Source organism: Anneissia japonica, unplaced genomic scaffold, assembly GCF_011630105.1.
Source record: "Anneissia japonica isolate Jap-2015-1 unplaced genomic scaffold, ASM1163010v1 scaffold1594_len1068242_cov183, whole genome shotgun sequence".
NCBI classification, from domain to species: domain Eukaryota; kingdom Metazoa; phylum Echinodermata; class Crinoidea; order Comatulida; family Comatulidae; genus Anneissia; species Anneissia japonica.
Genome location: NW_022722535.1, coordinates 352,025 through 363,178, shown reverse-complemented (window position 1 = coordinate 363,178; position 11,154 = coordinate 352,025). Strand labels below are relative to the sequence as shown.

Sequence of the window (11,154 nt, the reverse complement as noted above, 5' to 3'; positions counted from 1 at the left end):
TTTAATCAATACATATAAAACGTTATTGCCGTTTATGCAGTAGATATCTCTTGAAGCTTTATACTGTAAACACAGTTTGTAGGCTAAGCTATTGTGAGCTATGTTCGTATCCGTTGTGTGGTTATTGACACTGCGATAATATGGGTGTCAATCATTTATGCCGAAATTTACATGGTTATGGACGTGTCTTGAACCATCTAAATTAATACGCGAGCAACAGTTTGTTATTCCCCTACCAGTACATCCAATGCACAAAACTCCATTAATTTTGGCTAGTTTATATTATTTACAGCCACACTCTTTGAAACAGATCGCTTCTTCTTGCTGGACTTCAAGTCGTATCGTTATTGAATATAACCAACGAATTATCGCGCCTCGCTTATCGATTGCCGTCTGAAATTTCGGCGGTTGAATACAAGTGACTGTTTGATGAATTCATTAGTACCATATCGAAGTGGATATTGTTGAGCAAGTGTCACAGTGCCAATGCATCAATTGTCGGATGACAAAGACCGAGAGATCAGTGCGTAAAAACGATTGCTTGACCACACTCTGTATGAGAAACAGACGGAACGTTTTGTGTTGCCTCTACAACAGCTTCATCGTAATATTTCGATATTTTCTGCATTTAAAAAAAAAACATTTTCTACGTTGAAATTCACATCGTTGGGAAAAGTTCATATACGCCAATATTACATGGATTTACCATATGCTATGTTTAATATCCATTGTCATGAAAATTAATTTCAGTATAAAATGGTTAATACCATATGGCTCGTCAGACTATAAAATCGAATGTTATATGAAATTATGTGCAATATTGATCGATAGCATCTAGCTATTTGAAGGGTTACGAGACGCCGTCATTTAGGCCTGCTGTTCTGCTCTTCTCCGGATATGGTATCATCAGATAGTGACTAATTTCAGTTCCAGGACCATCCATGTATCATTAATAACATAATAGTCTCTTTCTGTAACCAGTTTCCTTTCAATTTACCAATTGTTTCCTGTCTGACAGTTCCCGTGTTTTTATTTTCATGGCTCGCAGAACGTTCAAGTCAAACAACAGGACAATGGCGAAGAAGTTGAAACTATGTTTATTTGTATTCTTCATTTTCGTACTCTACCTGTTGTTTGGCTCTCTAGTATTTTCTGCTATAGAAAAGGATAATGAAATAAACGTTACTCTTAGGCTCTCGGATGATTTAAACTCATTTCTTGATGCACATACTTGTGTGAATGAATCCGAACTTATGGAAGTTTTACAGATGATCAAGAAAGCAATAGACGACGGCGCCTATAATGTAACTTTCAGTAACACAACAGAGGATGCGGACTTGATATGGGATACGATATCTGGGATTTTCTTTTGCTTCACCATTGTAACAACAATAGGTAAACTTGTATTGTTTATTTTCTTTCTGAATGCGCCATATTTTTTATTTGCTTTGTAAATTTACATAAGCATTAGGATCATCAATTAGGAGTCTACAGTATAATGCGGACCAAGAAGTACAGTATAGGCAGGAACTATATATAGGCCAACTATATTTTGGTTTAGGCCTTTGAAGTCACGCTTTGTTTTGTTTGACGGATAATTTCTTATACAGTATTTCATCGTGAGTTTAGTCCCCTTCCAAAATAATAGCTTAGGCAAAATTGTTCATTTTGAAGTTCCAGGCTTATACCGTACGCGTCATAATTATAAGGTTGTTACGGCCAGGTATTCCAACAACGACTAAGCCCATATAAAAAATAATGACGTGTCTCCTTGAAAAAATATGTAAATATATTATATTGCAGTTTATCATAGCATTATCAGTGCTGTAACCATGGAGACAGAAGTATTTTGTTTCTTTTATTTGGTGTCCATACGTGCTATTGTTTATTGTGGTGTCATGTATTTTAACTGAAGGCTATTTGAAGGATATAATTTGTTCTTTGCCTATATGTGAATGTGTTATCTATTACATGTAAACATGACCAGAATATAACCTGGGTGAATGTTGACAAATCACTGTATATGTTATATATTCCAGCAATGTGTCCGGTTCCCACAACCTTTGTTCTCCAAAAGTAACCTCACCTGTGAGCAATACAAATAGGATCCATTTATATATATATTTATATATATATGTATATATACTTATATATATATATACTTATATATATATATATATATATATATATATATATATAGATGAAGCATCAACTCTTGTTTACATATGTACATGTGTAATGTATATATTTATATTAGCCATACTGTATGTAACGATAACATAATTTACAGAGGATGAAAAATAACCCCACCATGAAGCAATATACAAATATATGGCTCATATTATTACTCATAATAATGATAATAATATTATCAATATTAATTAAACAAAAATATTATTGTAACAACATGTATTACAACAGCAGTACATAATATATATTGACTAAACTTCTTAAATTTCGTACGGTAGCATTGAATCGATCAACTTTTATTTGCATATAAGCCTGTTTATAAAATATACAATTACCGTACCGAGCATTAGACCAATTTTACTTTATTTACCTGGAGGTTGACAAAACACTATACAGCTAAACCTCTCTGTGTGAGCAGTCTTATGCGACCACCGGCCAAAAGCCCATTTTGTTTCCCATTCAATTACTGTATTTGATACCTCTTGTTATTAAACTCAAAACCGATTAAATAAGCCTTTGAAACCCTTAAATTTTCATATTTTTCGGGGGCTTCGCACCCTAAACACTTTCGAGAGGTTTTGAGCGACGCTTTTTTCGTCGGAGACATCGCCCCCACCCCCCGTCAGGAACCTCGGACACCCCGTCGGCCAAATCCTAATCCTCTAAAGATAAACAGTCCGTCATAAATTGTGGGGAAATCCCTTAAAATTTAATAAGAACATTATGCTCATTTAAATGGATATTGTAGTTACCGTAATCATTTTCAATGATACACAGGTCAAGACCATCAGTTGGCTGGTACTGAAAAGGGAAGGTCCGTCAGTATATCATTTTTCCTAACATCTTTAAGTAATTATTTGAAAAATCCGACTGGAAGGTCTTACTCTGTATTTCGACATGCAGTTCAGGTACATCTCCTTAGCTTAATATATATGATTTAATCGTGATATCAATTCTGAACTCTACATCCTAAAACAGGTACCGTAAAACAAGGGAAGGGATATATTTTTTCCTAACATCAATAAAGTAATTATATGAACAATCCGACAAAGTCGATGTAAATTTCACGGACGAATACAGAAATGAAATACTCTATTTTACTTTTAGTTCAGGTAAAACCCCTTGACCCATTGTAGTCAAGGCCAGGTTTCAATTTTGGCCTTAACTACACAACTGATTGTGAATCTGACAGATATAATTAACTCCCTCTACCTTAAAAAATAATATACTGTATACCACGGTATTTTGAGACTTAATTACCCCGAGATCCTCTGAACTTAAAGTGTCATCTGTTTTTCAATGATCTTTAAATTCATAATATGATTACAACAAATACACTATGCAATTCAATTATTTTCTACAGCCATTATGTTTGTTATTGTTTATTGAACGCGTTTTATTTATGTCTGTACCGTCATGTTTCCGGTAAGCAACGCCCCGGCTTGGATTGTTTGCAAAGGTCGCACAAAATGCCAGTGTAACACTTCATGCGAACACGTGCGTTTGTTTTACAAAATGTGTATTACACCTAACAAGTCACGCATTTGGGGGTCTGTCTCGCTTTCACGATTGAAGACAAAAATCTCACGCACAAATGTAATGACTATATATAGGCCTTATGTATACAATTTTTGACCAGCCCTCTTATTCTCCATCTACAGTACTTACAAGACTGCGTCATGGTAACATCATGTACACCAACTAGCCGCACTAACATGTGCAATTTTTTAAAAACAGACATCTTGTCTGAAACCGTATCCTGTATACTAAATATGTTTTAAATTAAAAATATAAAAATAAATAACACTTAAACAAAACCGTAGTGAAATCATCAGGATCTTGAAATCGGCACGTAAAGTCATTGGATCCGAAGTTGAGAGTTTTGATGACATATATAACAAATCTTTACTTAAGAAATTTATGGACATCATTATTAAAGATCTTTCCCACCCCTTGCATCATGAATACACATCTAACAGATCTGGCCGCCTACGCCCTAAAAAGTGCAATACTAATAGATTAAGAAATTCATTCACTCACAACTCAGTTTATATCTATAATGCTAACTTTGACCGATGACTTCCCATTGCAATACCTTGTGCTATAATTATGTGTGTGCTGTTTACCCATTTGTGGTCTTTCGTACTAACCTCTGTATTTATTTTTGTACAGTATTTATATTTATATTCATTACGTGTATAAGCATCAGGAAAAATTTTTTCAATAAGTGACAATAAAAGTATCTTCTATCTTGTAAGATATTCTTAAAGTGCTGTCGGATATTAGTAAGATCAAAGCGCTCGCACACACACACACTGCCAGCTCATGCCGGTGTAAACAAATGTGTGTGGAGACGAAATGCGTGTATTCGCAATTAATCGGGAAAGTATAGACACTGATTGCATTTTCGAGCACTTACTAAATAAAATTACCGGGAAGGGCAGGGATCTTTCCCCATACCTCTAGGTCCCCATGGGGGTTGGAATTTTCAAAAGTCTGACGACTACAAATTTGTCTAACTTGGAATCTCTGTGTGTTTGTCAGACACGCGCATATTCCTGGTTGTGTTGTGATTAATCAGTTGTTAAGTTTATAATTTTAGCCTCCAGAAAGGTTCGTTGAAGGCCTAAGTTAGGCCTACTATTCTCTTGATTAATTTTTAAAGGTGGTTACAATTAGAATTTGGTTATTAGTAGAGTAGGCCTCCTGGTCACTAATATTATGCCAGCCGCGTCACAGACTGCGTCGTACGACCGTCGGCCGACGAATCCAACCCCGCTTCCTGTGAGCGCTGACGACGTGATATCGTCTGCTGATTGTCGTAGGTTAAATTGAGATGGGAGGCTGAACCATGACATGATCTCTATTATAATGGCAGTGAGTACCCGGCTGAATACCTGTACCAGTAGAAGCTTGACTTTTTTTTATATTTATTTACAAATCAAAACAGATCCCTTTTGATAACAACATCACCGGTTACCAGTACTTCCGAAATAACGCGTGACATTTCCAATCGATTAAACACCAGTAAATTCAATATCTGACTGTCATTTTCATCTGTCGGTGAAGAATTAGTTATTATTAATACATACCGTATTTAATCAAATTTGATGAAGTGGGGGAGGGTTGGGGTGTTATTTAAGGGAGGCATTTATTTTTTTTTTTGGTCTAAACATTGTATATAGGCCTACACAAACACCCCTTAATTTCACCGTAAACTACGACACAAAATTACCGTCAACATGTGTTATTGTGTGCCTACTGTACTTATTGATCCCAACCAAGTTAGAATAAAAGTTATTCTACATTTAATAGAATGTGTTGAGAATGATGTTGCTTCATTAGTTCTATTTAAAGTTACTTGGGTGTTGGGGGGGGGGCGGTTATTCGAGGAAGGCGTTTATTAAGGCGTAGTAGTAGTAGTAGTAGTAGTAGTAGTATGGGTTTTAATTTTCGGCTCAGATTGGTTATCAGAGTGTTCAATGGTCTGCACTCTATTAACTACGGTACCGTCACTGTCCACCAAGAAACGGAGGAAGTTAACCTGCACTTGCTCGCCTAATGGATCGGGCATTAGTTACCGCTAATTATTTTCGTATTAAGAAAATAACAAGTATAATTAGCATTATTGGTATTAAGTAAAAAAAATGCACGCTCTTGAATAGTCAACATAAATAATAGCCTCATAAAAAAACATATTACAACGAATTAGGTCCATATTGATTCCAAACACGAAATATCAAATACAACCGCAGATAAATACTAGAGTGAATTAATTATAAAATATGAATAACTAATATTATTAATGTTTTGATGTACAGTAGGTGCGATCAAAAAGAGTGTATCATCCGCAACCGTGACGTATTTATTTGTATAATGCGATTGAGGATCAGCGTTGGACTGCCGTACTGCTCTACTGGAAATAAAAATCTTCGGATTAGTTGGTTAGCCTTGGTGTAATTCACTAAAAATTACTCCTCCTCCTCCTCCTAAACTGTTTGAGAGTGGTGGCAGCCGATCTAAAAGTGTCAATTTTTACCCTGCTCCCGGACATTATGGTTGTATTGCCATATTCTTAATGTAATTGGGTTATATCTGTCTCTTATACACATCTAGATGTGTATAAGAGACAGGTCCAATACAATATGTGACGTTGTTAGAAGGGTGAGAGCGCTTATTTTAACAATGCGCTTACTCGAATGGGTCACTATTCACGAAGACGGTACGCTACAGTACAAAAGTACTATTTTCCTCATGGTTTAAAAAAGATTAAATGAGAATGTTAACATCTCAATGTTTAACCATAGAGATGTTGCTGATAACGTCCTGTGGTAGAGTCTCTATAGTTCGTTCAATTAATTGCTCCCCAAACTACGACTATTAATTTTAGAAATAAAAACTGGGTCCAACTCTCGTTTCTTACAAAAATGAGCCCATTTCATGAATTACCACCCTGATAAATGAAAAGATCGGTTAAATTCAGGTATAAAAACTAGTTTTTACAGGGTTTTCTGTTGCAGTAATCAATGCGAGGCTTGGAAAGTCTAGTCCATTCTAGTAATTTTCCTATGCTTCACACTGTGTAATTTAGCAATAGCACCAGTTAGGTTTTTGGACCCACTTTGCAACACTCCATATAGTGATTGGAGGACTATAGTGATAGGTCGGATATACAGTGGCGTATCTAAGGGTGCGGTGGGGGCGGGGGTAATAAATCACATAAAATCACCTTATTTTGCGAATTAGCGCCCCTCAACTGATCAACGAGCCCCCCGCCCTCCACCTTACCTTCGTGCCTCCCATCAGCACCCCCATTTCAAGACTTGTAGATATATAGCAGCTTTTGCCATAGGTTTATATAAATTTCAACCCCGCACTTGCACTTTAAGCAACTAACTACTATATTATTTCTCTGTAAAGCACATATGGGCAATGTGCAATATGCGCTATATAACATTATTATTATTATTAACATGGTAAATGATATCGGATTTGGAGTACCACTAGTTTGGTAAGATGAATTTAATTATGAATTATAATGGTAAGTGAAAAAGCGTCGATAGTAGCTAGGCTGATGTTTGACGCTATTCCGTGTCAATAGACTCTGTATGATGTACAGAGTGAAAACTCCGTCCGGTTAGCAACGTAATAATGTTAATTAACGTTCTAAAATTAAGTGGTTCCTTGGCGGATGACTACAGTGAATGCATTTAAATTGTTCTGAAGTTACGTTACATTAATGAGGTACCACATGCGGATATAACATGGTTAGGTGCCTGTAGCATGTTTACATTCCATGGTCACTCACGGTCATTGTTTACAGTGTTAAATGTTGCTTATTGAAACGAATATTAGCTTATCTGACGCTGAAAATCACCGTCTCTCGGTATTATGTTTTAAGGCGAACCGTTTATTAACACCTGTTTAATTACAGAATTTCAGATGAGGGTAAAACACTATTTAGGTTTCGTTGCGTAAATTAATGATATTTTGAACAGATTTTTCTTCGAAACACACTTTAAGAATAATATTGAAATAATTCATCTGGCTTCTTAATGTAATTGGGTTATATTTGTCGACGTCCGTTTTGTGTTCTTTTGTCCTCGTTTTTAAAGGTCGACCTGTTTCGCCAATATATACTACACCACATGATTCATTAAGATTAATTTTGTCTTTGGGATGTACGAGTTGAGATCTCAATTTATAGTGTGGTTGAAAATATACATTAATAGGCCTATTATGTTCAGCCATAGTTCTTTTTAATCTGTTCGAGAGACCAGCTACAACATATGGTATTCCAATGTTAAGAATGCGTTTAATACCGTTATTGTGGGAGCTGCAGTAAACACAGACAGTATAGGCCTACTACCAAATTGAACATTAATTTTGTAACTTTTTTACTTTATTTTGATTATTTTGTTAGCTGATTTATTGTATTGTTATATATTTCATTTCATTTCATTTTATTCGTCATTATTAAACATAATAGGCCCTAGAGTAATAAAAAATATATACAAATATGAAAATACAATTGTGAAAATGTCATTAACAATTATTAAAACCACAATTCAGAAAAAGAGTACACGAATAATAATAAAAAAAAATATAAAAAAAACATACAAAATTTTATAAAAATATTTATTCATCGAAAATGAATTTTTTGAGTTACCTTGGACATCATATACCGGTACCGCTTACGAAAATTGACAGAAAAACAGATATAATGTTTTAAGTAATTGCATTGAAATATGCATTTACATAGGCCTATGATTATATATATATAGGCTTATAGTTGAAAAGTATAGGTAAACAAATGAAATACCAAGTTGACATGTAACGAAACATATATCTTTTGCACCTGAAAAGGGCGAGGCCCTACTAAGTTGTGTTCGTTTTAAATAAATTTTACGGCAATTGTACAACTAAGTTTTTGCGTTTTATTTATGTCCTCTAAAGTTTATGAAATCTTGTGATGTTTCCTCCCTGGAAATTTGTTGTTGATGTTAGACTCAAGCCAGGACCACACCCCTCCACCCACTACACATACACATACACTAGGCTACACTTACATACACCCACACTTATTCTTCTCTGTACACTCCAACTACTAAGATTAATAATACCAAACTCTGTAGAAACGATTGTTTGCCTGCTAATATATGTAATGCCATGGCTATACCCGTATTCTACAATAATAGGCTACCTGTGTGAATAATTAAGAAAATAACTTTCTTACTAATAATAAATCCACTTGCAATGCTGATGAAGATTTAGGCCTACATTGTTTTTCGTATAATGCCTTAGTGCTATTAAATTTTAACTCCAAGTTTCGTCGGGTCTTTTGAAGTTTGATTAATCTCTAATCAGTAAGAAACCGGTGCGTTACCTTCATTACCGTAATAGTCTGTGAGATATTAGTTCGCTAAGTAATTACGCAAATGATTAAAGTATTATAAGATCATGTATGAACAGGCGAATTGCTTTGTGTCTAGGATTATGTCGAGCTGTACGTATAGCCATGGAGGAAAGAGCCATGATCGTACCGTACTCACTCACGTACACAGTGAGGTGAGTGCGTTAACAATTAATAAACGATGTACAATACTTCCAAATCATTTGTCAAAACCTAAATTATTTCAAGTGGAACCTAAAATAAACTGTTTTAATATTTTGGATTGCCGTATTTTTTAACTTCGATATAATTCAGGTCAGATATACATAGGCCTATTGATGCTGGTGTTCTTTTTGTATAGTCGATTGTTTTTGTTTTTGTTTTAGGCTTATTTTTAGGACATAGGCCTACAGTCGAAGTGCCTTTACACTCATATAAAGCCCTGCCCAGATTACCAAATTTTCTTTGACAAAAAAAAACAAAAACAAACAAACAAAACAGTGTTGTATGCCCATATATAGTCATGATGTGCCTATATATGGTCATTATGTGATTTCATCATGACCATATTTAGGCATATGTCACATGTTTTTGTCAAAACAATTTAATAGTTTGTACAAGGCTTATTAATTAAGATTATTAAGTATAGCATCATCGACAGTTCAGGATGTTGATATTTTCGATACGGATGAAAGTAGGTTCACAAACATTGTATGTCTAAATGACGTCACTATATCACTCTCAATCGAAATAACATCATGTTCACATCGCCTAAGCCCACCGGCTATTATCAAGTAAAACACGAATCAATTGGTAGAAAAAAGGCTTTAAATCCATTGTTTTGATTTAGGTTCAATGCTGTTAATACGATAATGCCCACGCTTACACGAAGGAAAAACAAAATTGCCTGTTTACAAACACAATTCCGTTAGAAACGCTTTTACAATATTCCAAAGAGTCACCGTATCCCGGAACCGAGGGCGGTACTTCTAATTAATTAGTGTTGTCGTCTATCATTGAAACATTAGAAAAACACCCTCAAACCACAGAGGTACAGTATAATAAATCTCCACGCTCGAACCTATTAATCATAGATTTACTTTAATCGTCAATATAGTACCTCATTTTGCATCCCGCTCTTGACTGGTGTTACGCAAATTTTCGTTCCATTCCAAAGTTACGAATGTGGGATTTTTTTCCGACTATAATTGTTTTTATTTGTGCAGGTAGGCCTATTAACCATTATAATTACCTTCGACAATTGGGTCGTAGGCCTATTAGTAACATGCGTTATGACAATATTTATTATTAACATTTATTATATTTATCAAGATCCAACGTTTACGATTACGGTACGTTTACAGCGGTATTATCGATTTGTTTTTTAGGAAGCTGAACACATAAGATTAGTTGACTTCTTGGCAGAATATAGCTAATATTTTTGAAAATATATTTTCTACTAAAGTTGTCAAAGGCTAGTCTTCCAACTTTCCTCGTATTTATATCAATTTTAACTCAACACCTCCCCTTTAAAGTGAAATTTAACCCTAACTATCAGTTGTCGTGTACATGTAGGCCTATATTGACAACAAAATATGAACGAGGTCCAGGCTAGTCCCTGTGCCAAGAAACTGGAAAGAACAGAAGGCAATTGAATTGTCGTCTGCATAGCCAGCCTATTTGATTGTCTGCCAGAGCCTCTCTGATAATATGCCCAATATCGACTATCGGCCATGTCTTAAGGCATAGAATCGCTACACATTCGCTTCAGCGTCTTCAATCCTTGCACTGCGTATAGCTGTCCCTGCCGACGAAATTGTGAACGCTCCCTGATTCAACTGACCAATCAGCCTCGGCGATAGCGTATAGCGATTTTTATGGAAACCAAGCTTTATGTATTTGAAATTTACTATTCCGTAATTGTTTTAATTTGTGTCATTATGAACATTTGTATTGCCTTCAGCAATTGGATCGACGGTAGGCCTATTAGTAACAATTGTCCAGACAATATTTATCATTAAGATCCAACGAATTTTACCTACTATGTTAATGTTAAAATTCAACGTCTTATC

General features: G+C 35.2%; 1 protein-coding gene across 1 annotated transcript in view; it reads left to right on the top strand.

The window, feature by feature from the left end:
- LOC117111956 (potassium channel subfamily K member 16-like) overlaps nt 1-11,154 on the top strand; it is a 17,189-nt gene continuing 6,035 nt past the window's right edge. Inside the window, exon 1 of the mRNA XM_033255016.1 lies at nt 1-1,395. Within this exon, the coding sequence (XP_033110907.1) occupies nt 1,038-1,395 (358 nt within the window). The 5' untranslated portion in view covers nt 1-1,037. The remainder of the gene's footprint in view (nt 1,396-11,154) is intronic.